The sequence below is a fragment of the Lynx canadensis genome, chromosome A1 (assembly GCF_007474595.2).
Source record: "Lynx canadensis isolate LIC74 chromosome A1, mLynCan4.pri.v2, whole genome shotgun sequence".
NCBI lineage: Eukaryota > Metazoa > Chordata > Mammalia > Carnivora > Felidae > Lynx > Lynx canadensis.
In genome coordinates this window covers 200,743,551-200,771,032 of record NC_044303.2, presented here as the reverse complement: position 1 = coordinate 200,771,032, position 27,482 = coordinate 200,743,551, and the positions used below count along the sequence as shown (strand labels likewise).

The 27,482-nt window shown below is 38.6% G+C and overlaps 2 protein-coding genes across 2 annotated transcripts in view; both read left to right on the top strand.

The window, feature by feature from the left end:
• The window catches only part of ITGA1 (integrin subunit alpha 1), a 172,645-nt gene that overhangs the window by 8,421 nt on the left and 136,742 nt on the right, over nucleotides 1-27,482 (top strand). The window lies entirely within an intron of this gene.
• On the top strand, nucleotides 4,106-9,208 carry PELO (pelota mRNA surveillance and ribosome rescue factor). The gene is made up of 2 exons (XM_030330099.1): nucleotides 4,106-5,840; nucleotides 6,137-9,208. Exons 1-2 carry the CDS (start codon nucleotides 5,115-5,117, stop codon nucleotides 6,566-6,568), a joined length of 1,158 nt encoding a protein of 385 aa, XP_030185959.1. The 5' UTR covers nucleotides 4,106-5,114; the 3' UTR covers nucleotides 6,569-9,208.

Sequence of the window (27,482 nt, the reverse complement as noted above, 5' to 3'; positions counted from 1 at the left end):
CAGTTGCTGTGCTGAGTTTCAGGAACACAGGCAAATAAAAGGTAGTCTCTGTCCTTAAAGAAGTTCACACTCTGAAAAAGGCAATAGACAAGCAAGGAAGCAATGATGGGAAGAGCCTCCATGGTGCTGTAAGCAGAGGAAGGAAAAAAATTAGTAGGTATTGCAGGGAAGTTAAGTCTTGGGATGCCTGGTGGCTTAGTCTTGGTTAAGTGTCCAACTTTGGCTCAGGTCATGATCTCATGGCTTGTGAGTTGGAGCCCCTCATTGGGTTTACTGCTGTAAGCTCGAACCAAGAGTGGAGCCTGCTTCAGGTTCTGTGTCTCTCTCTCTCTCTCTGCCTTCCCTCGCCACCCCCCCCCCACTTCTCTTTCTCTCTCTCTCTTAAAAATAAACATTAAAAAAAAGAAAAAAGTTAAGTCTTGCAAACAAAAAAATACAAGAAACAAGAACAATTTTACAGCCCCTATACTGTGCTAAGCCCAGGGTATCCAAATAAGAAATCCATCCTCAGGAGCCCATTAGCCCTGCAGCTGTCATACAAACCATTTCTAGCATTCTAACATACTATTATAATGGGAAGAAGGACTGTAATCCAATTCACCAATGAAGTGCATGAACTCATGCAGTAGACTGACCTAAGGTTTCCCTGCAGAAGGGATACTAGTATAAATAATGGTACCCAACAGATTATTCATCAGTCAGCTTTACTGAACCAGTTATTTTTCCAAGACTGAGTATGATCATGTTAAAGTGAGCCCTTGATCCTTGCTATGTCTGATCCAGATTTTCTAGCTTCAGGTCAGGCATTCTTGGAGATTTACCATATATCTCACATGTTTATACAACTCTACAGTTAACAAGTTTCATGATCTCATTAGAATCTTATAAGGGTTATCAAATAAGAGAGGCAGGACCAATAATCTTACTTAACAATTTAGACTGAAAAGTTCAGGTTTGTAAGTTAGGGGCCTTATCTAAAGTTGTTATAACCTACTAGAAAGATCATGACTCCTGTCTGCCAACTCTTGGTGTGCAAGGATTAAACTTGGTATCGATCTTTTACCACTACAGTGGGCCTTAGAAAGAATCAAATTCAAAAGGTACTATGCAAAAATGAATATTAATGTGATAGAGTGAGATTATGAGTACTGTTTCAGTTTTTTAAACACTTTTGCAGCATAATCTTTACAATTAAGACAATTTTAATTATTGAATTCAATGCCCTCAATTCTTAAGAAAAAGAAACTTGAGTTTCTAAGACACTGAGGGCTGCCAAAAGTTAAGAGTAAAAACAATTGACAGGGTAAGAATTACAATCCAGGATGTTTGACTTCTAGCCCAGTTCTCTTTCTGAGACACTGGAATTACATCAAAAACAACAAATTGAAAACTTTTTTTTTTATTCTAGAGAGATTAATATAAATAGAAAAAATAGATATAAAGTTGCTGATATAAAGGTTTCTATTTTCAAAAAGCCAATAAATATAAAATTAGAATTTAAAGTAACAAAGGTAAATGTTTTTTTCTCATGATTTTGCATATTTTGGTAAAAAAATGAAAATACCATATACTGCTATATATTACTTAACTGCTGTAACTACAACAGCTTTAAAATAAGAGGAATTACTTTTTATATACCATTATTAGGTTAAGTGAACTATCGTTAATTACAATATCATGCCTTAAGAACTGTCTGTGATAATGTTCATATAGCTGCCACACTTCACATCTGATACACTCAGGTTATTATCCATGTATAAGTGCCTACTATGTGCCAAGGACTTTTCAAGGGTCAGTGGAGGAGTAAAAGGATTAATCTACTCAGAGTTCAACAAGAAAGAAAAGATAGGTATTCCAATTACCATATACATGGTTTCAGGGACGCCTGGGTGACTCAGTTGGTTGAGCGTCCGACTTCAGCTCTGGTCATGATGTCTCAGTTCGAGGGTTCAAGACCCACTTCAGCCTCTGTGCAGACAGCCCAGAGCCTGGAGCCTGCTTTGGATTCTGTATTTCCCTCTCTGCCCCTCCCCCACTTACACTCAGTCTCTCTCTTAAAGATAAATAAACATTTAAAAAATATTAAAAATATTTACATATGCAGGTTTTCAAATGTGAGGAAACATTTAAGCTGGGCTTAAAAAAGAAGTAGTATTTATGGAGGAAGGACTGAGAAGCAGTGACATTTTAAATAGAGAACATCATGAGTTAAGGGCAACAAAGTAGACAGTTCCCAGGATGTATGGGGAACAAAAATTACTCCTGTGGTGGAATATAGGGTGCTGGAGGGGGCAAGTGGAAAATAAAGCTTGTAAAGCCAAATCATGGAGGCCCTGAACATCACAGAATTGGATTTTAATTAGTAGGGAATGAGAATTCTAAATAATTCAAAATAAAAATGTAATGATTAATCTGGAAATACTAAGTTACAACACAAAGCCTGAGAGAAAACATCTGATCATTCAAAAGCCCTGAACATCACAGAATTGGATTTTAATTAGTAGGGAATGAGAATTCTAAATAATTCAAAATAAAAATGTAATGATTAATCTGGAAATACTAAGTTACAACACAAAGCCTGAGAGAAAACATCTGATCATTCAAAAGTAAGCTCCAGTTACTAAAAAATAATTCTATTTCAGATCAAATAGTAATTCTATGAAAAATTTTGTAGTATGTTCACTGAAGCAAGTTTATGTTTAAAAAGACACCCCAAAGCAGTTTGCCTCATAATTTAAATAAACTCTTTAAAATAACCACAGAATTAGCAGTCAGTGTGGGTTTCCTACAGTTTTTAAATGTAGAAATATATGCGTATTTTCCTTAAGTAGAACACTGGATTTTTCTCAAGGATTATAATGGTGACCTAGGCTGGGCAGAAGGAAAAGTATGTTGAGCAGAAGAATATAATTTTTTTTTTTTTTAGTAATAGAAGCAAGGAAGGGACTGATGCCTTTCAAATCCTCTCAGTTGTTTCCTAAGCTGTGGGTCTTTAACTGGTAAAGGTGACAATTAAGGGGAAGTGGCAGTGGATGACAGCACATAACTTATGGTTGCAGAGATTTCAAGCATCCATAATATATACAATCTTGTACCACTGAACAGAGGAGAGGATGGAGAGTTAAGCATGTCTGAATTTAAAAGCTGGTTATGTGATCTTGAATACATTTCTTTATGTCTCTGTAATTCATTTTCTTAATCTACAAAATGAGGATAACAAATATTTATAGATGAAGATTAGAAGAGTATATAGGAAAGTACCTGGTGAATATTCAATAAATGATAGCTCTTCATTAAAAACTTAACATTTATTAAGGTCCTACGGTATGCCTGCCACTGTGATTCTGTGGTTTTTAATCTTTGGCAGACTTTAGAGAGAGGTAAATTGTACTTAGAAAGGTGATCAAGGAGCAATTCAAAGTATTTATCTCTCTCCTAGTTAGGAAATCTCCGTTGGAGAGAGGCAAGCCATCTTTACACTTTAGTGTCATCAGTTCCTTACTCAAAAGTCACTGGGTTTACTTGGAAGTGGAAGAAGGAAGTCTGAGTTAGAAACTGTGAGGGCACTCACTATGACAGGAAGGTGTGAAAGGAAGAGGGAAAGGAGGTTAAGAACAGAGAGGAAGAGGAGAGGCCACAAAAACAATGACTCTAATTTGTACTAGAGCTGTAGAGGGGAATTTTGTGTCCCCTTAGAATCTCTGAGGAAGATAATTGAGATGTGAAATTCAAGACTTGTGCCAGAGTCAGATTCCTCTCTTTCATCCTGGTCTCACCAGTTCAAGCTTCTCTTTCAGTACCATACACAAGTTAAGAAAGAGAATGGGAAGATACATGGTAGGACTCCTCTGCTCTCCACCCCATCTTAACCCTCAAGAAAATCTCATGGGCTTTTTCTATTTACTGATCTTGTTAAGAAGCAGTCCCCAATTCTCAACACCCCCACACCATAAAAATGCTGTGTGACTTAAGGATCTTCTTTAAAATAAATTCCATAGCCTTTCGGTCGTGTTGGTCCTACTACATCAGATTTTCCCCACTTCCCATATTCTCAGCTTTGGCAGTGATGATCCCGCCCTAAGCTTTTGCGACCCAATCCCTAACCTAAACATTTCACGGGCTATTGAGCTGCAGAAAGCGGAGACTGCCAATTTTGGAATCTGGGATTCCCAGGACATCGGGACAAGCAACTGAGAGGTCCACCCAGGGGTAAATTCCACGGATGGTTTCTTCTCTGTGTGGGGTCAGTGCTTTAACATCTGGGTTAGTCAGATCGTGCAGACACGGTAACTAAGCGCAGAAAACAGCTGGGCACGTTGCTCTGAGCCCACACCCACCGTGACCAGTCGTTCTTAGAAACCGCTTCTGGAAATACCAGCTCCAAAAGGCGTGCAGCGCTTGAGTGCGGATAAGGCAGGTGCAAAGCCGAGCACATTTTAGGACTGTGGGGCCAAGTCTGCACTTTTGAGAGCTCCTTTTACTTTTAGTTAAGTTTTAACACTGGATTTACCCGGGGAAGAGAAGGTGTTCAGTGGCAGTTGCACGCAGCTGAAAAAAATAATTTGAACTACATATTCCTCAGATTCTGCACAAACAGTTGTGGAAGAGAAAACTTAGGAGGTCCAAGTTCAGCATTAAACGACCTGCCACCAAAGATTCCAACCACCTTCCTCCGTCGGTTTAGTCCTCGGACGCGCTTCACGCTTAGTGCGCCTGCGCCCGCGCGAACTGTGATTTCCCCACCCCCACCCCGCCTCCTCTTTGGGGACGTAAAACGTGCGCCGGTAGGCGGGACGCGGGCTACGCATGCGCACTCATTGCATCAGCTGCTGGGTCCGTGCTGGCGGCTGGAACCGAGAAGACTGCGTTTGCTGCGGTGTCTCTCGCGCGGGTGTGGTGCCGTGCGCCCGGAAACTAAGAAAAGAAGGGCTAGAGTAAGTGTTCCCCTCGGCCGCTCGAGTCGGCGCTATAGTATTTCCTTCCCGTCAGGCCAGTGGCTATAGGGACCAGACCCCGCCCCCTTCCCGGCCTAGACTCCCTTTCCCTCCCTGCCCCTTTCCCACCGGGTACCCCCTCATTCCCTCTTGTTCTGCCTGCGAATCCCCGCCAAAGTCATGAAGCTCGTGAGGAAGGACATTGAGAAAGACAATGCGGGCCAGGTGACCCTGGTCCCCGAAGAACCTGAGGACATGTGGCACACCTACAATCTAGTGCAGGTGGGCGACAGCTTGCGTGCCTCCACCATCCGCAAGGTACAGACTGAGTCCTCCACGGGCAGCGTAGGAAGCAACCGGGTCCGCACTACTCTCACTCTCTGCGTGGAGGCCATCGATTTTGACTCTCAAGCCTGCCAGCTGCGGGTTAAGGGGACCAACATCCAAGAGAATGAGTATGTCAAGATGGGGGCTTACCACACCATCGAGCTGGAGCCCAACCGCCAGTTCACGCTGGCCAAGAAACAGTGGGACAGTGTGGTTCTGGAGCGCATCGAGCAGGCCTGTGACCCAGCCTGGAGCGCAGATGTGGCGGCTGTGGTCATGCAGGAAGGCCTCGCCCATATCTGCTTAGTCACTCCCAGCATGACCCTCACTCGGGCCAAGGTGGAGGTGAACATCCCTAGGAAACGGAAAGGCAACTGTTCCCAGCATGACCGGGCCTTGGAGCGATTCTACGAACAGGTGGTCCAGGGTATCCAGCGCCACATAAACTTTGATGTTGTGAAGTGCATCCTGGTGGCCAGCCCAGGATTCGTGAGGGAGCAGTTCTGCGACTACATGTTTCAACAAGCAGTGAAGACCGACAACAAAGTGCTCCTGGAAAACCGGTCCAAATTCCTTCAGGTAAAACAGTCTTATCCACGGGTAATTAAGAATGGGCAGAGGGATTTGTATAAACTACTCTTAGGTTTTAGGACTGGGAAAAGTACAAGAGGAGAAAGTGTTTACTGGACTGTGATTGTAAGCGAGCTAATGAAATGAAAAAGAGAATTGTTAAATAGGGTATTTACATAGTAAACTTTGCTTTAAGTTCTCAAACTTAATAAAGTTTTATTAGTGCTTTTGGCTTTAGGTCATTGCAGGCTGATGAATGGGTACTCTAAGATTGTTTTGCCTAACTTTCATAATTGTGATTCCAGGTACATGCCTCCTCTGGACACAAGTACTCCCTGAAAGAGGCCCTTTGTGACCCTTCTGTAGCTAGCCGCCTTTCAGACACTAAAGCCGCTGGGGAAGTAAAGGCTTTGGATGACTTCTATAAAATGTTACAACATGAACCTGACCGAGCTTTTTATGGACTCAAGCAGGTAGAGAAGGCCAATGAGGCTATGGCAATCGACACATTACTCATCAGTGATGAGCTTTTCAGGCACCAGGATGTAGCCACACGGAGCCGATATGTGAAGCTGGTGGACAGTGTGAAAGAGAATGCGGGCACTGTTAGGATATTCTCTAGTCTTCATGTATCTGGAGAACAGCTCAGTCAGTTGACTGGAGTGGCTGCCATTCTCCGCTTCCCTGTCCCTGAACTCTCTGACCAAGAGGATGATTCCAGTTCTGAGGAAGATTAATGATTGGAACTTCTAACTTAGACAATCTGTGTCTCCATTGTTACATTTCCTTAGCATCCTGGCAGAAAGCTGCAAGGCACTTTGTGATTCTTACAGGAATTTCTCATGTCTTTGGTCACACTAGGTATTGTGTGATTGGCAGGACATGTATTCAAACCAAACAGTAAATTAAAAGGAAATAATCTCCACGTACTACCATCTTTATTAAATAGGATAATTTATATAGAAACTGTGAGTTATTTGCAGTACTCAAAAAGCATTTTGTGTATTTAATAAGAGTACCTATATATTCTTTGGGATAGATCATAAAATCCCAGATGTTTTTCCCTTGTCCTTTAGGAAAAGCTGTTTGGTATTTCATTATCCTCAGTTACACTGTTTATCTTAATTCTACATAGTGTTCTTGAGCTGTTTAATGATCCCTTTCTGCACTTTTTTAAGTTTTAAATTTGCTATTTTAAGTGATGGCCAAATAATTGTAGACTTTTCTAGAAAACAAATTTAAAATGGTATTTTTCTTAAGAAACTTGTTAAGCTCTTGGTGAATTTTTGTTGTTGTTGTTACAATTAATATTTGCTTTGGAGGACCACGTAGTTACTTTGGGATCATAGAGCTTTGACCTGCTAGGGATTTCAAGATAAGCTATTCGAAGTATTTTTATTTTTAAAATGCAATTAAAGTGTGTGATTTACTTGTTATGTGGCTAATTAGTGCCAAAGCTGAAAGTAGTCCCCAGTCTAGACTCCCATTTCTTTGCGCTACCACACTATGTATTTAGTTGGCTTATCATAAATATGCATAGTGCTGTCTTATATTCTATGTGGCATTAGTCTGTGCTTGCACATTCTTATTGGACTTTCCCTAGACCCTAAGTTGGGGTGAGAACACCTGTTCAGAAAGTTTGGTTAAGTCACATCTTTAGTAGTATGTGGTAGCTGACTTGTAGTCCAATACTTTTTACTGTAATGATGGAATTTCTGCAAATACCTGACTTTAAAGTATTATTTTCATTAAGTATCTTTGATGCGCATTTTTAAGAATTAGGAAGGGGCCCTGGAGTGTAATTGCATCCTGACCTTTTACAAACCTCAGCCTTAGCAAAATAATTAGGAAAGTCACTATAAAGAAAAGATGATAATTCAGTTTGCAACTGATGGGTATCTACTTCCAGTACAGATACTAAGTAAATTGTTGCTTGTCCTTTTTGTCTCTGGGCCTTTCTCCTGGGATAGATCCCAGGTTGGGATTTTTTCATAATTTCTGACTAATGTGAGCTTTTTTTTTTTTTTTTTATCTGTAATTAGGAATAGACACCTCCATGTACTTTAAAATTACATTGTTACATATCTACCTCCTAATCTAAAAATAATTCGGATTGTGATTATGTCAGTGGATATTTAACTTTAAAATATATGAAAAACATGTTATTAAATCATTTGGTAGTATAGAAATGAAATTGCTAAGACTTTTAATGTCTTATTTAATGTCTGATTGATAATGACTCATATTCTCAGTAAGAATTTAAAGATTTGGGGCATATATTACTCTCATAATCTATGCAGTATTGGTTATTCCTAGGTCTGTTGTCTACAATGATAGAAATCAGGAGAAATAAAACCTACCCATAAATCTGGCCAATACATTTTAGGTCATAGGTTCTCAAACTAGCTGGTTGTTAGCCTGACCTTGAGAGCTTTTGAAACTCAATACCCAGACTGGATCCCAGGCTAAATAACCTTCACCCTAGAAGTGATGTTTTGTTTTGTTGTGTTTTGTTTTGTTTTGATTTAATCCCCAGGTGATTCCATTGGGTATCAATGCTGAGAACCATTGATTCATGTCTTGCTATTGGTCTATGGACCACCAGCAGACTGGACCCAGGACCCTGAGAGCTTGTGGGAAAATAGAGTCCAGGACCTACTCTGGACCTTGTGAGTTTCAATCTGTATTTTAACATCTCCAGTTGATTACTGTGTATAATACAATCTGATAAACATAGGCAATAGTTTATTCTCCCTGTGCTAATAAATCTATGGCTGGGGTTGCCAGATACGGAGAAAAACATTTGAATTTTGTTTTGTTTTGTTTTTGTTTTTGTTTTTAAAACATTTGAGTTTCAAGGTCTTTCAAGAGAGTTAATTGGCCAATATTCAGCCTAACTATCAATAAGACTTTTCAAAATAAAAGCATATATTTTTGTCTGTAAAGTGCTTAAAATATCTTCAAAAATTTCTATTTTTTAAAATTTACATTTTATACCATTATCAAGAATATAAACATATACGTATAGGGTGAACTATCAAAATAGTGATAGTATATGTAGTAAGCAGTAAAACTTTTTTGTTTATCTTAATAAAATAAATGGGCTTTGTAGAAGTGAAAAAAGTAGTGATAGCATATAGAATTTAAAAATTATAATTTATTTGTTACTATTCTCTAAAAAGCAAAATGAATGATAAGTCTTGGAAATCATATATAGTAGTTTAATTCTAATTGCTATTCATTAACAGGAAATAACTGGTTACAAATGGAAACATACCTCTCAATGAAATTTTGTACTGTAAATTTCCTTTTACCATCAGGCACTTACAAGCAAAGATTTGCTGCCCCTCCTGGACACAATAAATAAGAAGTTTGCAGAATGTTTCATTTTACTCTAGATATGATATGATATATATATGATATATATATTATATGTTAAGTATTTCGCTAATTTTATGTCTGGATATTGATTCTGGATTTCATTTTCATTACCCTCTTACATACAAGTTGGATCTTTTCCCTCCCAGATGTCATTAGAGTAGCTTTGTAAAGCTAATTTTCCTTTATCTCTACCTATTTTCTGTTATTAATTTTATTTTCCTTTTTTAATCCCTGTGACCAGTTCTCTTAACCTCTAATTATCTTTAACAAAAGTGACTCATAATTCCTGCAATTCATGTATTTCTGGAACTGAAATATTCTTCATTGCTAAAAATAAAAGTACACAGATGAATTATATATATGTGAATTCCCCAAAGTAAAGCTGTTAGTTGGGAAAGAAGTATTGTGCTTTTAAATCCAATGGTTTCCCAAGGAAATAAGATTGAATGTTTGTGTTCAGTTCCAGAATATGTTGAATTGCATGTTGAATAGGGGTTTCTGAGGTGATTCTGAGGGTTTGAGGAGAAAGAAACCCTTTTGCCTATGGTCAGAGCTTAGAAATGGAGCATCTATATTTATATTACACCATCATTGAGGGTGATACATTTAATTTTATCCATTTGTTTTTAGTGCCTACTTTGATCCAAGCACTTAGCTGGGTTTAGGAAAGACAACATGTAAACAAATGACTGTTACAAAAGTAACATAGAAACTGTAAGAGGGCACAGTGTTGGAAGGGGTCACTTTCAGGATGAACTTTATAGAACTAGAGCCAGTAACTTTACGTAAAATAGTGAGAAGAAACCTGGAGAGGTTATCAGAAGGAGGAGAAGGGTAAGTGTGCTAATCACATTAGACCCTCCATGCCACAATAAAGAGTGGGTTTGACAATAATGAGAAACCACTGACAGGTTTAGGCGGGAGAATGGTATGGTAAACTTTGCATTTCAGAAATGTAACTGTTCAGCAGTATCAAGGATGAATTGGAAGAGGCAAGAAGACTGGTTAAGAGAATGCATAGTAGAAAAATCCCCAGGGAAAACAATGTTGGTGTGAACAAGGACAGTAACAATAATCTGTGAAATAAGGAAGGAAAAGAAGTCAGTAGGCAATATGAAGAGATAGTATCAAAAGGACATGGGCTGCAGTTGTTCAGAGTTGAAGAGTAGACTGTAGGGGTAAGTCAAACTTTTTTTTTTTTAATGTAAGAGCAATAATGGCAAAATTACAACAAAAACAGGAAATCTAGGAAGAAAGGCTAGCTTGCACGGAAAAACAGTTCAGTTTTGAATCTAGAAGGTGGCTGCAGGACATCTAAAATGCTCTTGGATGCTCACATCCTCACTCCCTTCAGGTTTTTGCTGAAATGTCATCTCAGTGAGGTCTTCCAAGCTAGTCTTTAAAAAAAAAAAAAAGATAACTTCTCCAAGATTTCCTTCCAAGCCCTTCTTTATCTTATTCTTTTCTATAATGCTTATTTCATTTAGTTTTCTTATATGTCTATCATGTAAGCTCCATAAGGACAGAGACTTATTGTCTGTTAGGTTCATTCTAATGCTAAGAATGCTCTCTAACACACAGCAGAGGCTCAAAAACTTGGGGGGTAAATGAATGACTGAATGAATTCATTCAGTCCCTTAATTAAGAAGGTCCCTTAGTTAATTGTGCTCACAGGTGTAAAGTTCAGGAAAAAGCAGTTGGCTGAGGTTAATGTTACAGGATTTGTCAGCGTATAAGTAAACCTGAAATCAGAGGAAAAAAAAAAAAAAGTGAGCTGACAAATTAGTAAAGCTAAGAAAAAAAGGCCAGAGACAAAAGCATAGGCAAATAGATATTTAATCTGTTTAAATAAATGCTCCTTGACTCCATTATCTATTGAAATCATTCAAAGCAGAGGTGTTTCCTGTATTTTAATAATATGGTCAAATAATCCTTTTTCTCCTATTGCGCTCTGTAGTATTCTAGAGATACACACATAGAAGAGCCAAAGTGTTGATTTCATAGAAGTTGAGTTTTAAAAGTTCTTAAGATAAAAATTCTAAGTTTGGGGGCTAAAGCCAAATTACTTTTGTATATGATTTTTAAGTGGGTCTTAATATACATTCATTTACAGATTTAGTATATGAAAGTTCCAGTTTAAAAAAAGATGTGTTAGGGGATCAAAGTTGAATTTATTAAGAGATTTTTTTCAAGATTACCATAGCACAGAAATTATTACCAAGTTCTATCTCTTTCAGGCCAGGTTTGTAGCAGTGTTACTGCTATTGGACCCTTAGCCCGTGGGCTCCTGTCCTAACATGGCATCTTTGATTTCCATCACTACGCTTCCTCTTTTACTCCCTGCAAAAAAGGCCACAAGTGGCAGAACTGTGGCATAAATTTTGCAACATTTTTTTATACTTATTTTATAAATTGATTTTGACCTGCCCATAATTTTCTTGTAAATATTTTTTAGTAAAATGAATTTCCAAGTAGTGAAGAGCAAAAAGTGAGGATTTGAAGGGCAACTAAAAAATGAAATCACAATTTCAGATGTTTTCAGAACCCTAAATAAAAGTTGTCTTCATATTGATGTCAGTATATTTAAGCTTTGTGCAGAGCCTCAGTGTATGGATTCTAAGAGATTTAGTATTTTAGACAAGTGCTTTTTGAGATTTTCTTCATACATTATGTGTACTGCTGATCAACTGGGACTTTAGAAGTTTAGTGCAAAAGTGTCACTGAAAATTCATAATGGTTTCTAAAGGAGTTGAGATGCAAGTATAATATTTGTGTGTATTAAGGATGCCTTATTTAGAAGAGACTCAAAAATCAACAGTGCAGTTGGTTAAGATGTTGGGAAATAAGATCTATAGTAATGGTCTTGGAATTTAGCAAGAACCATCTGAGGACTTACTTAACGTAGTCTTCAGGTAGTGGGTAAATGTCTCTAAAAATGAAAAATAAATTGGCCGATTTCAGTAAGGAGCTAGTTAGATGAAGAAGAAAAGCATTGACAAAAGATACTTGTTAAGCTGAAGTAGAAATGATAAAGTCTCATTTGTCATTTTTCTTTATATACCAAGAATTCTTCCTTTTTAGGAGGTGTTTGATATATAGCATCACCATCTGTATTTTCATCCGTATTTTAGAGTGTGCTTTATAGATTTCTGAGTATAATAATTTGTAAGATAGTCCATTTATATGGCAGTATTTAATTTCTCTATTTTAAGAAACATGTCAGTATATTCTGTTGTGATAAATAACACTGGGAAGCAAACTGGGATATTGTGAATTTGTTCACTTAAATTGAGGTGAAAATCCTGCATTTACTCGAGGAAAATCTATTTCTGTGTGCAATACTGTGGGTGCAAATGAATTTGAGGCTATCATTTTTGGTCCTGATAGTGAATATTTCAATTCTGTAATAAGTAGTATCAATATAGGAAAGGTGCCAGTTACTAAAGATTGTGACATTTATGATAAATTGTGGGGACTTGAAGTTCTGTCTTCAGTTCCCTTTCTTCAGCCTTTAACATTGCCCACTTTAAAATCCCATCACTTGGGCATTGAAGAGGGCATCTTTTGGGATGAGCACTGGGTGTTGTATGGAAACCAATTTGACAATAAATTACATATATTAAAAAATAAATAAATAAATAAATAAAATCCCATCACTTAGAACACCAGTGTAACAGAAATGTGCCTGTTTTCTATATAGTAGGAGAGTTAAAGGACTTAGAGCTTATTTCAGTTTAGGGAGCCACATTAGGTTCAGAATACCCAAGCCTGAGAGAGCAATATCTGCCGGGCTGCAAACACAAGAGAAAAATGTCTTTGCAGACACATTGCCTGGCCATGCGCAGGGTTGGCTCCACTGTCCCAGACCCAGGAATGGACAACGTATTACATGTTTACTAAGGGCCAGGTCTACGGTAAAGTACTTTAGAATGAATTATTTAATTATTTTAAGAGTCCTCTGGGAAAGATTTTTGTCATTATTTTCAGATAAACTGAAATTAAAGGAGGTTAAATCATTTGCCCAAAATCACATAGCTAGTGGGTGTGAAGAGGTGCTGATCAAGCAATACCCTAAAAAATGCAAAAATGCCAGTTCATTTTCTATTTGGAGTAGGTCAGATGTGCCTAGAAATAGAAAAACTATTTGATAACACTGAAATTTATTGGCCAAAGTTTATATGTTTTTTATTTACCTACCACAATTATTTTTCATCTCTTCATAAATACCAGGAACTCAATCCTATGGCAATCTATCTAGAATATGAGAATCAGCAAGTGTATAGAAACTGTTGCAAGTGTATGTATTAAACCAAGCCCCTCAAGCCTTTACTTAGCATCTATAATTATTTCACACCTAGTTTTAGCAAGCTTGTTTTTAAAAACATTTTTAAACCTATGTTAATTCACTCATTTATTTATACATTTACTAAGCATCTTAAGTAGCAGGAACTATGCTACTCTTGGGTGTGCAAAAATTAATTAGGAATTTTTCCCTGCCTTTAATCAGCAAATTAAATATGAGGGAGAGATGATGACATGTGGCCAAGCTGACAGGTTGGTGACAGCTCAGGTGGCTCCTGAAGCCCCATCAGAAGAAAAAAAGTCTAGGGCTTAGAGTATCTCACTGGGTCCTGAGGACATTACTATGCCATAGCGACTGACGTTCATATGGAGGAAAACACTGAATTACACTCAGTGTATTCTGTTAAAGAAATCAAGGAAATATAGTGTCTTCCGTAAGTATTTTCCTCCAAAATTATTAAAAGACCGTGGTACTTAAAAAAAAATCTTTAGCCACCTATTAAACCTAGAATGACAGTTCCAGATAACCAGACTTTAAAGATGAATTCTCCTTAAGGGAAAACTAATCCAATAGATCTTAGTTGTAAAATTTATCAGAGATGGGAGGTCCTCGGAGTTCAAGTCCAAGTTCCAGAAGTTTTATGTCTGGAATTTTTCATCAAGTCCTAGTGTAAACATTGACTAGAACTTTTTGTTTGACACTGTTGTAAAAAATTGCTCTGTGAATATAAAACATATTTTAATCTTGTGTTTCACCTCATTGATCCTGTGACCATAATTTGTATTTTGTTTTTCTTTTCCAAGTGTACTGTTGGCAGTGGTATGAGTCACTTGGGGGTGGGGTGGGGGGTGGTGTTTGAGGTGGAGGAGAGGGAGATTGAAAATACATTGCAAAAAAGGGTGGGGGAGCCTGGGTGGCTTAGTTGGTGGAACACCCGACTCTTGATTTCAGCTCAGGTCATGATCCCAAGGCCATGGGGTCAAGTCCCAAGTTGAGCTCTATACTCAGCTATGATTCTCTCTCCCTGTGCCCACCCCCTTGCTCTAAAATAAAAAAAAAAAAAAAAAAAAAAAAAATTGCAGGACATGCCTCTAAATCATTTAGAATCATAAAGGTTAATGCTGTGAGGAACCTTATATATCATCTGACCCACTCACTTCATGATATAGATGTAACTGAGGCCCAGAGAAGGTTGGTAACTTGTTCAAAGTCACATGAACAGGAGTTTTTCATAGGGTCCACATTCCTGTTTGATCCATCCTGTTCCTATTTCTTACCCACTTTTATTGTCACCAATGCTTATTGGAAGGTGGTTGGGGTTGAGAAACAAGGGACAAAGTGGGATCTTAGAATGTTTTAAACCCTTCTTATTTATCAAATAACTTCATCTGGGGCAAGGCAATTTCTCTCTCAGCAGCATCATTCAGACCCAAATTTAGCTTTGAAGTTCAGTTATTCACTCCTTGGAGGAGAGTCTTCTGCTAGAGAAAGACTCTGCCTCCTGCCTTTCTTCTTCTGTGAAGCATTTCATTCTTCTGACAACCATTTACTAAGTACCTGCCATGTGCCAGGCACTCTGCTAGCCCCCAGCAATACGAGGTGGGTAGAGAAGGTCACAGTCCCTGTACAGAAAAGCCAGTCAGTAAACAAGCTATTGTAGCCCCGCAGTAGGTGCGGGAATAAATGTGGAGGAATGTAAGTGCACAGAGGGTGCTCTTAACTCAGCCTGGCTTCACTAAGGAGCTGCTATCTGAACTTAAAGTGATCAATTCCAGAAGTCACATTGATCTTCCATTATTCTCTAGAGAGATGAGGCAAAGGAAACTGAGAGCATTTCTCTTTGAAAGCCTCTCAAATTTATTTGGTACCTTTTTCTTCTTCAACGTAGTGGTCCCTGTAATCCCTAAGCCCTCTAGATGTTAAATATTTATAGTGAAGAGTCAACAAACCTAAGAAGAAGAAACATCATGGAGGAAGGAGATTACATCACCTCCTAACCTCAAAACTGAGTGAAAACTGTACAAGTGGTATGAGAAATACGGATTAGGGACCATGACTGAAACAACTTTGAGATTCTGGGACCTTTATATCTTCCACGTTTTTGTTATCTCCTGTTTCTCTGTCACAAGAAACAGCAAATCAGTTAATCCGGAAAAGTGAGTTTGTTTTTCTGAGAACAGAAAAGAAAGGGATGGTGAGAGGGGGAGCATGGGACGTTATGTCCTACTCCACAGCCATTCTTGGAAAAGAGGATGTCTAGGAGAGAGAGGGTGACGGCAGCTACCTCAGGGAAAAGAAATCTGACTGCTGGGCCAGCTGTCAAGAAAGAAGTGACAGCTTGCTTGGGCTTGCGGGGAGGGCCCAGAGACCGGACAGTAGGAAGACCCGCTAGAGTCTTTATTCAGCATTTTATCCTCAGCTAAAAATTCAGGAAACTCCCTTAATAAATAGCAACAACTTCTTTCTTAAGTAGTGCATTTCACTAAATGGCCGACATGGATGGGGTGTGGTGGAAAGAAAGGAAGTTTTCTGTAGATGAGAGAAAAGAACAATATATGAGCAAGAATGACTCTGGGAACAGTTCTCTGACCCTTTGTGTCTCAATGGTATTCTCAGCTGGGTTAAAGGAAATGGAATAACATGTGGAATGTGGGGAAGTCGGAAGGGCTGAGAGGCAAAATTATCTACCTCATTAAATGTAGTCATATTTTTAAAAATAATTAGTCTGTTATCACTGAGACTTGGATAGTAAATTTCTCATTCTGGGCCTAACTCCTTGCCTAGAACTTAACAGAGCTTAATTAAGTGTTAGAATGTCTCTTGTCTTTCTGGAAATCATTTCACCCACATCCCTAACTCCCATACTTGCACTAAGTCTCAACAAAATATAGTGGGGAATGGGGTGAGTAGACAGGAAATACAGAGAAAAGCAAGACCTTTTGGTGATGCTTTGTTGTGGGTTTAAAGCTCTTAGATTTACACTTGATGCATGGGTTCATGTATATCCTAGGTGAATTAGAAACTTTGTCAGAATCAAGAGTGCAGTACAACCAGATTTTATAGTTGAGACTATGAAAAGGATGTTGCATACTAAAAATTACAATGTAATTTGCATACTATTTGCTATAGTTACCGAAGAGTATATATAAGCATTTGCAAGCACATTGCATTTGTGAATAACCAAAATGAATCACGGCAGAAGAAATCATCTCAGAGGACTCTGTGGCTGTGGGAGGGCAAACATGAGAACTAGCCTGTGAGTCAGGAGATCAGGATGTGCCCAGTCCCTACCATTAGGTTGTGTGACTTGAGGAAATCATTTCATTCTTTTGAGCCTCTGTTTTTTCATCAATAGAATGAGAAAAGACAGGTGGTCCTTGATTTCATAGTCACTCTTGCAGATCTCTGATTCTACTTAGTACAGTAGCAATAAGTGCTTGTTATTTTTAAAAGTTGTATCTTTCCAACAAAATAAATCTTCAGTGATTCTCAGGTTTAGAAAGAATCTATTTTGCACTATATTCCAAAAGCTGCCAAATTTTGGGTTTGGCTGACTGCTAAAGAGAGCTGCCTCTAGGAGCAAATTCCAGAGCTGAGGGTCATTTATTTGGAATGCTTTGCCAAATAGTCCCATATTTTCAAAGTTGTTGGGGCCTTTAAACTGGAGCATCAGAGGAGAAACAGTTGTTTAAAACATTTTTTTCAATAGGTGCACAAAAATTTTGAAGTTTACAAATATTTTCGAATAGTTTGCGACATACCAATGGCATGCCAGGCTGCATAGTCCTGCCACTTTCCTCCTTGTTATTTTCCTTCCCTATCAACTGCTTGCTGTCCCAGAGAACTGGACAATGAGAAAACACAGGTCTTTGTTTCTTCTGGAATGTTCTTTCCGTTTGGCCAGTGGTTCTCAAACTAGGCTACCCATCAAAATCAATTAGGGAGTTTTAAAACCACACTGATGACTGGGTCCCACCCCAAGACGATTAAGTCAGAATACTTGGGAAAGGACCCCAGGCATGCGTGCATTGAAAAAGCCCCCCAGCAGGTGTTTCTTATCTGCAGCCTTGTGAAACCAATGCATCATTCACCAGGTAAGCCAGTTGTCTTTAATATGTTCTGTGGCCGCAATACCAGTCCGCTGCCTGGCTAAGAAAAAGACATGGGGCACAGAGAAAAATGTGAAATTGTAGATTAATTATCTCCACTACTGAAAAGGCAACTTCAGAAAGTTGATGAGGGGATTTCTTTGGCTTTAGCGCCTAATTGTGGGATCTATCTATACCTTTGTGTATTGACTTGCTATAATAAATCCACAATTGGGACTAATGTTGACCATTTTGTGAATATTTATTGATGCCTTTTACATGTGCGTATGTTGTTAGGTATAGTGGGAGAAGGTACAAAAAAGTAGAGAACCTGCTTCCTAGTTATTGAAGGAGGGAACTTATAAATCTTGTGATGCAGAATTATGTAAGACAGAACCAAGACTGAAAAATCATATATTGTACAGAGAGTAAAAGCTAAAATTGTTGATAACAGGAAGATATCACTGTTGGCTAGACTCACTTGGGAAAATGGTATCTGAGTATGGGCCACCTCCTGAATGTCTTCTTGCACTCGGTTGGCAGGCAGCAGTGGTCAGAACATTGGCCCTGAACTAGAAAATCTTTATCACAGACGAGCTCTGTGACCTTGGGCAAGTTATGTTATCTTTATGATCCTCAAATTTAGATTTATGAGCTTCAACCTGTAAAATTGGAAAAATGATAAAACTTTCCTTATTGAGTTGCAAGGCATAAGCGATATGATTTAATAAAAATACCTGGAAATTATTAAGAGCTGTATTTAACTTAGTTTAATTCCTCCTTCCTACTGCATCTTTTTACCATATGTATTACCTGGGCACCAGATCAGCTGTGGAGGTTTAATGCAAAGGAAATGCCTCATGTCCTTTCCTATAATAAATCCCTACCATCTGTGAAAGATGGTGTTAAAACCAGAAAAAGTGGATTCACTTCCTCCAGAGCTATCCTCAACAAGAGATGGGCTAGCCAGATCATGCCTGGCCTTCATAATGTTTTCATTTCTTCCTATTCAGATACATATGCATGTCCCACCTTAGTGCACAGACAATGAAGGTGAAAACCTCACTTTTGTAACTTTTAGAAGCCAATAAAGAAGAGGAACACAGAAAAGCACGTTTCAGTTTTGAAGTTCATGCCAGGAATGGTAACTCCTCAAGACTACCACTATGCACATACAGAGAATGCTAACTACCCAGCGAGGCAGTCCCATCTCTGTCTGCAGGAACCATAGCAGCTATGCAGTCCTGTGATGCTTGGGCTGGTTCTCTAGCAGCCATGACACATCATTAGTACTTCCAATCAAGTTAAACTAATGCTAATTCTTAGGTTAAACAATGTGTGTGTTTCCTCCATTTAAGCACCTTAATTCCTATGGTACATATTCATTATTTGAATATCATTCTTCAAGTGCTCAGCTTTCTTTATCTGGGGATTTCAGCCACGCATAAGTTAAAAACAAACCACAGTTCTCTTACGATTTCTAAGTCAGTTGCAAACAACAGAAAGCAGTTCTGATAATGTAAATAATAGTGGAAGATTTTGGAAGATGAGGAAACTCAGGAAGAAAGAGAGGAAGCCACTGTCAAACCCCTGCTACAGAAATTGTCTGTGTAGGACAATGCAGCTGATGAAATTGCCACCCCCAGACAGCCACCACAAATCCACTGGACTTAAACCTCAGCCAGAGCTTCAGAGAATAATCTCTAGTGGACAGGAACAACATATGGGTTGTTCACGGGTCACGTGTCCACAATCTGTGGATCAGAAGGCAGGATCAAGGGCTATTGTACTTTTCCATCCCCATCCCCTATGTACCCTGGAACCCTGTCCCTTTCCTCAGCTAGGAAGAGTGTGTTGAGAGCCAAAACAAAAAAATATCCACTAACCATTGCAGAACAGTGGAAGTAAGAGAATAAACATTTAGTAAATCCCTTACCAAGGCAGCTGCTATGCTGGTGGTAGGGATACAGGCCCTGCAGCCAGACTGGGATTGTTCAAACCCTAGCCCAGCCACTTGCTGGAATAAGCAGCCCCTTTGCTGGTGCTGAGCCTAGAACCTATGTCAGTCTGACTTGGGGCTGAGGCTCCATCACCAGTTCACTCGTTCTGGTTAGATAATTTTTTAATCCTTATGTTCTGCATCAGAACAAAGATGCCAGTTTGATAGGAAAATCTTAGCATCCTTTTCAGGGTTCATGTCTGCGTAGAAAACAAAATCACCAAATCATGTAAGTTAGTTGTGTAATTTACACATGTTTCCCCTTTTACATACTTTTTTTTTTTTTTTTTTCTTTTATCCTAAATCTTGACTTCAGTTTTCTCCTGGGCTCCTGATACTAGCATGGATATCTGATTTGCGAGCCTTACTGATACAAGCCTTACTGGTAGATTTAAAATGGTGAATCATTTAAATACTCAAAATCGGTCTCTCTAAATTTTCAGCCTGGGGAATTCTCAGCAAGATTCGGCATTAGTCCTGAGGCATGATGGAAGTGCAAGAGACTCAGAGAATGCTTGACCTGTATAGTCCCGGGTGTTCTTGAGATCACCTCAGGCCACTTAAACCTCTTTGTGTTCCCCTAGCTAATATTTGGTTCTGCAGGGAAATGGAATCCAGGAAAGAGAACGGTGATGTTTTACCTCCCTACCTCCAACACACACTTGCCCTTAGCCTTCACAGTGTTTTACAACCCAACTGTCAAAATTCAACCATGGAAGAGGAGGAGTTACCAAATACATCCAGATTTCATATTAGGCACCAAATACTAAGGAGAGTAGGTCACAAAAATTTAAAAGAACAGGTTCTTTACTTTCCTACAGTTAACGCTGAACTTGGAGGTGAGCCAAAATTAAAAATATAAAACACGCATCATCTTCTACCTTTCTAAGATTGCCAGACTTAGGGAGTAGGCAGAACATTGAATGAGACATACTTAACTCTAAAATTCACAAATGCAATGTGCTTGCATTGCATTAACTATTCATCGGTTATCTGAAATTCACATTTAACTGGGTGTCCCAACAACCCTGCACTCTCATGTTCATCCCTTTAGCACCGCTGGCCATGGCTGGCTTGGGTAGAAGAGATCCTTGTTTGGGTGGATGTTGGGAGAAGCACTGGTAAGTATATTCCTGTCCAGGATTGGTCTCAGCTCTAGTTTTCGAGCATTTTTTGGAAGAATGGACAAGGGCTGATCTCTTCTTCTGTGTTTGGGAAACACTGATCTAAAGCTTTCAAAAATAGCTTTGAATGTAAATAAATGTCTACTTGGCAATCATCTTTTCCAACTGAATTTTATATCCTAAAATAACAAGGCCATCACCTTTCTCAATTCAGTCATCTGAGACTGTTGCTCCAAGGTGGTCTCTCAATGCAAGGCATCTGTACAGTAGTAGCTATGTTAATGATGCAATCTAGTAATGTGAGGTTCTCCTACAAAATAAAATTACTAATTACAAGTGGGCTTATACTCTTGACAAATTGAGGATTAATTTTAAATTTATCACTAAATAGGGGCGCCTGAGTGGCTCAGTCCATTAAGCATCCAACTTTGGCTCAGGTCATGATCTCACAGTTCATGAGTTCCAGTCCCACCTCCAGCTCTGTGCTGACAGCTCAGAGCCTGGAGCCTCCTTTGGATTAACTGTCTCTCTCTCTGCCCCTCCTCCACTCACTCTCTGTCTCTCAAAAATAAACATGGAAAAAAAATTTTTAATGTATCACTAAATGGAAACTAAGTCGCTACAACTTTGTAAGAGCAGGAATAACATATAATAAGGGACACATATTAAGGAGTGGTTAGGGGTGAAAACTCCAAGGTTTAGTATCTCTAATACTGACTACTTCAGTGACTGACTTCAGTTTCCTCACCTGCAAACTAAGTGCTAACCTAATAGGGTTTTCTGAAAATTAAGTGAGGTTATTGACACTTTTTATAATGCTTGGTCCAGAATAAATGCTGAAGACAGTTTACCTGTTTTGTGTGCTGTACCTAAAATGTATCTCCTTGGGACTCAATAAATATCCATGGACACTGAGCACATTTTCAGTTCTGAAAGGAAGTCAATCTGCCAGCAGAAACAAAAACAGATACCTTGCTTTCAAGTAAAGACAATTTCTTTATAGGAAAAATGAAAATCAATGATGTCTTACAGACAGTTAAACATATCAGCCACTCATATGTGGGAGCTTAAACCATGAAGTTAGTGTTTATTTCTATTAATCTAAAAGAATTGTACCTGAACCATGGCATAAACTTTTCATATTGCCTCCCACCCCACATAAACAGACTAGAAACTGTCATTCATAGAGAGATAGAGAATGGCGGGGGTGGGGGGGGGGTGGTCTATTGAATGGACCGTTCCATGAATTAGGTAAGCAATTAAGAGCTGAAAGGAAAATAAAAAAATAAAAAGAAATAAAAAGAAAAAAATAAAAAAAGAGGTTAGAGTGGGAGAGAGCCAAAGCATAAGAGACTCTTAAAAACTGAGAACAAACTAAGAGTTGATGGGGGGTGGGAGGGAGGGGAGGGTGGGTGATGGGTATTGAAGAGGGCATCTTTTGGGATAAGCACTGGGTGTTGTATGGAAACCAATTTGACAATAAGTTTCACATATTAAAAAAAAAAGAGCTGAAAGAGAGTTAAGTAGGCCTATCATCAGCCATTCTTCTCTTCTTCTTTTAGGGACCAGGGTCCCTGTCATTCTTCTGTCATTCTTTTCTTAGGGACTAGGGTCCTGGTAATGGAGCACCACTTGGCCATGCACAGAATGGAGGAGCAGGTCCTCAGAACCTTGCCTTGTACCTCACCTCCTAGAGTCTTGAAGGCATAACGCTCCTAGAGATATAGCAAAGTTGTTTTCTAATACTCCATATTTCTGAACAATGTTTACTCCTTCTCAGGTCTTTTTACTTTTATTCTAAATCACAGGAAAAATAATAATAGTAAATATATGTATTATCACTGGCTACAGCAGATGGGGGTTTTCTTCGAAATAATGTTTTCAAGTAGCGTCACCTAGCAGCTGGATTCCTTTCTTTGGACAGAACTGGCACCCTAAACGCAAAAAGAGATACAAATACTTGGGGTGGAATCAATTTAGAACAGTTTAAAATATCTCTCAAACCTAACACATCCTAAAGCTTCAAAATACTACCCCCTAACAAATCATGTCTGTGGAATTTTTTCCATTAAACATTTAGTCTGATTCAAACCTCATAAGATGCTAATCTTTTCAAAACTCGTTTTCCCTTACTTGGCCTTCTTACATTTTGTAAACGTCAATCAGAGTTTAATATTTCAGAATTGCTGAAGGTCGGGGGAGGTTAAAATTGCTGTGCACTTGGTTTCAGAAGAACCAGGTCTAAACCTGGATTCCAAAACTAAGTGATTTTGTGACCTTGGGCATCACTAAGCTATTGTGAGCCTCATCTGAAAAGTGAGGATAATACCACCCGGAAATCTGGGGATGATTAAATTATGGAAACTATGTAAGCACTCAGTTCACATAGTAGATGTTCAATAAATGTTAAACCTGTGGCTATAGGGGGGTTGAGTCACAAGCTTTGTTAGAACTGCTTCTTTAGTTAAATACAAAATGAGCCTTAAAGTTTTTATGTCCTGACCAAACAGGGATTATCTTTTTCTCAAAGAAACTAAAATGGTTTGAGAAGGAAGGTATCATTTTAGGCTAATAATAGAAATATGCAATTGTGCTTTAATGCTACCAAAGATCAAAAGCAACGCAAAGCCAGAATAGCATTTACTTCATCTGACAGAATCTTACCCTACTTCTTTGCCTTTGATTTAAGTATAGGAGATTAAGCTGTACAAACATGAATACAGAAAATATTTGTAAATATGCAAACTGTACTATTTACATTATAAAATGTTTCAGCTTTATTTATAGCAGACGTCAACAACCTCTTTTTCTGTAAGGGGTCAAGATAGTAAATTTGTTAGTCTTTGCAGGAAACACAGTCTCTTTAGTGATTACTTAACTCTGCCATTGTAGTGCAAAAGCAGCCATAGATAATAGTAAACTAAAGGGCATGGCTGTGTTCCAACAAAACTTCATTTACAAAAATCGATGATGTGTGGCATTTGGCTCATAGGACAGTTTGCTGACCTCTGGCCTAGGGCATGATACAGAGTATATTTACTAATTAGGTGTAATTAAGTTAGCTTGTTGATGGGAAAAATTTATGAATATATACTCATAAGTTATTAATCAACAGTTGCATAAAAATAACCTTAGTATATACACTTATTCCTTTAGCATCATAACTGGCTCAGTTTAAAAAAATAGCGTGGTTTTCTAGGTATATGCAATTGAGATGCTAGTAGGTAAATCACATTGTAATCAGCTATCATTTCACTAGTATTTTTTGAAGTTCTAACATAGAGCCATATGTATAAGCACAGTAGGCTTTATTATTTTTCTGTGGTAGACAAATTTTGAAATTGTACTCAAACCCATTACATGAACATCCAGCACAGGATTTCCTTCTGCCGCACAAGAATATTTTGTGAATTTCCTGGGAAGGGCATTCAAGGGTGGCTTACCTGACAGCATCTGAGCCATTGTGTCCTAAGGAATTTCCTGCAGAGATTAAACTGGTTAGGTTTAGACCTTGGTGTTTCATAACTATTTCCCACATTCACCTTAAACAATGCCTTTTAAGAATGTTTTTTGCATGATTCCCTTCTCCAGGCAGAAATTGAAAGTAATAAAATGCCTAGACCATTAGAGAATTTTAAGAATTAGAGAAGGCCACTGCATTTTTTTTTTTGCCATAATAATATAAGAAACCAACTCAGTATTCAGTGTCTTAATAAAGCATTCAGCATTTACATGCACATTAGAAGGGCATCCAATCTCTCTCATCATTTAGAGATTCTAATTTTATAAATTCTAATTACATTGTATTTTGAGAGTATCTAGTAATCAGAAGCTCTATGCAAGAGTAACAATAGGGTGAACACAGTTAGCTGTCAGAAGACCCCAAAATATCAGTGGCTTAGCAGTGACTTTATTTCTTCCATATGTTTCAGTCCAGTGTGGGTTGGATGGTCCCACTCGATCTTGTACCATGCTATCAGGAACACATACCTCTAAGATCACAGCAAAAGAGAAGAGAGAGGTGTAGGGAAGAAACAGCACTGCCTTGGTGGGAGGTGACACATTATCACTTCTGCTTAGCATTCATTGACCAGAAATGGCCTGCATGGCTGCCACCTAAGTGCAAGAAAGTCTGGCAAATATGGAGGAGCACATAGACGTTTGATGATAATTGGTGAGCCCTGCCACAGAAAAACATTTAAAGCATTGAATTTTGAGCTGAGTCCAAAAATCAATCAGATAAGAACTAATAAGAAATTTGCAGTATTATCTCAGTTTTCATTCACTTGGTTGTGACAAGAACATACACTGATCGGATATTTGCTACATGCTTCTTGTTTCCCTTGTTTGAGGTAGTTGTGTTTGAAATTCTCTGCCCTTTCTTAATGGACAATGGTCAGGTGAAACTCTTGTCTAACTATGTAATCCTTAACATCTGTATCATGACATATATTCCTTTGTTTTGATAGCCTACTTTGTGTGTGTGTGTGTGTGTGTGTGTGTGTGTGTGTGTCTTGTTTCTCCAATTACAGTCATTGCAGGAAAACAATTGCATATCAATGTGTATTCAGTAAATAAATGTTGGTTGATAAATAAAGTCTATTTATATACACTGGTGAATTTGAAGACTTCTGTTCAGTGAACTTTGGTAGTATTTAATAGCATGAAAGTTACAAGTGACTGCCTTTATTTTGCATTTTGAAACTGCTTAGGGATTTTAGTTTGGATCAGTGTTCCTCAAAGTATGTCCAACGGACCAAACTGGAAAGTCTGTTGTGAGGTCCAGAAACCTTCATTCAAAAACTTAGGTGTTTAGGCTGATCTTCCTCCCCCTACATTCTGAGTGAAAATGGCCCTATTAAAACTCTTAAAAGAAGAATAAAGTTATTTTGTTCAGGTACATCTTGCTCTAAGCACCTTATACATCATTGATAAATAAGGCAATGGTGTCACTATAAGACATGTCACTATAATGCAAGTTCCCCAGCACCTTAAATGTGTATGCCACTTAGTACTAGCACCTGAATGCCAAGTAGTCCTAGAGTTGGACAGAGCAAGTTGCCACATCCATTCTCCTTCCGTTCTCCCTCTTGGCTTACTTTTGCCATAGGTGTGATTTCTTGGAAGGGCTTATTAATGGTCAGCTCCACACTCAGTTTCTCTTTATTTTATAGGAAAATTTCCCCCTTGTCCCCATCAGTCTACAACCTCAACATTAGGCCCCTCCATTGAAGCCCTTGTAATTAGCATAACATTTATTTGTTAGGAATGTTTTTAATGTTTATTTATTTATTTTGAGAGAAAGGGAGGGAGGGAGGGGCAGAGAGAGGAGAGAGAGAACCCCAAGGGGCTTTGTGCAGGTCAGCCCAGAGCCTGATGGTGGGGCTCGACTCCACAATCACGAACTGAGATCATTACCTGAGCCAAGATCGAGAAGAGTTGGATGGGAATGCAAGCTGGTGCAGACACTCTGGAAAACAGTATGGAGGTTCCTCAAAAAACTAAAAATAGAACTACCCTATGATCCAGCAATCGCACTACTAGGCATTTATCCACGGGATACAGGTGTGCTGTTTCGAAGGGACACATGCCCCCCCATGTTTATAGCAGCACTATCAACATAGCCAAAGTATGGAAAGAGCCCAAATGGCCATCGATGGATGAATGGATAAAGAAGATATGGTATATGTATACAATGGAGTACTACTCGGCAATCAAAAAGAGTGAAATCTTGCCATTTGCAACTACGTGGATGGACTGGAGGGTATTATGCTAAGTGAAATTAGTCAGAGAAAGACAAAAATCCTATGACTTCACTCATATGAGGACTTTAAGAGACAAAACGGATGAACATAAGGGAAGGGAAACAAAAATAACATAAAAACAGGGAGGGGGACAAAACAGAAGAGACTCATAAATTTGGACAACAAACTGAGGATTACTGGAGGGGTTGTGGGAGGGGGGATGGGCTAAATGGGTAAGGGGCATTAAGGAATTGATTCCTGAAATCATTGTTGCACTATATGCTAACTAATTTGGATGTAAATTTTAAAAAATAAAAAATAAAATTAAAAAAATAAGAGTTCGATACTTGACTGACTGAGCTACCCAGGAACCCCTATTTGTTAGGAATTTAACATGCCTTTAGAACCATGCTGCTATTTTTATTTGGGTTGTTATTGGCTAAAAAGTTGTGTAGGTTTTGAGTAGGCTGCTCCAAATCTATTTTTACCACAAGCTCTGTTTTTTGACATGTGACTTTGTAGAAAACATGAGGTTGCTTTCAGGAATGGCTGTATCACATTATAATAGACATGCCTGTATTCTTACAACTCCAACTGCATACATTTTGTGGAACAGTAGAATGTCAATAAATTGGCTCCAGGCCTATTTGAGAAGTTTCCATATGGAAGCAGTTTTCCGGTCATTTATCCTTTGTATTTTAGAGTGCTTTGGAGTTCCCAAATGGCGTTCACATACAGAATCTCATTTCAATCCCAGAACAATAATGCAAGGATCATTATTAGCATTTCTACTTGACAGAGTTGGAAATTGAGGCTCAGAAGAGAGACATGTTTTGCCTAAGGTAGACTGGTAACAAAATTCTGGCTCTAATTAGTTATTCTATTCAAATAAAAATATTTTGAGCACCTATTTTATGCAAGACACTGGAGATACAGATAAATACCCAGTCCTCCTCCAGCCAGCTTTCTCCCTTTTTCCTCCGATTGATGTAGGGACTCTTTTCAGCTTGGG

Coding starts and splice junctions, on each gene's coding strand:
- PELO (XM_030330099.1), top strand. CDS start 5,115: ATGAAGCTCGTGAGGAAGGACATTGAGAAAGACAATGCGGGCCAGGTG. Junction 5,841..6,136: donor ACCGGTCCAAATTCCTTCAG/GTAAAACAGTCT, acceptor TTGTGATTCCAG/GTACATGCCTCCTCTGGACA.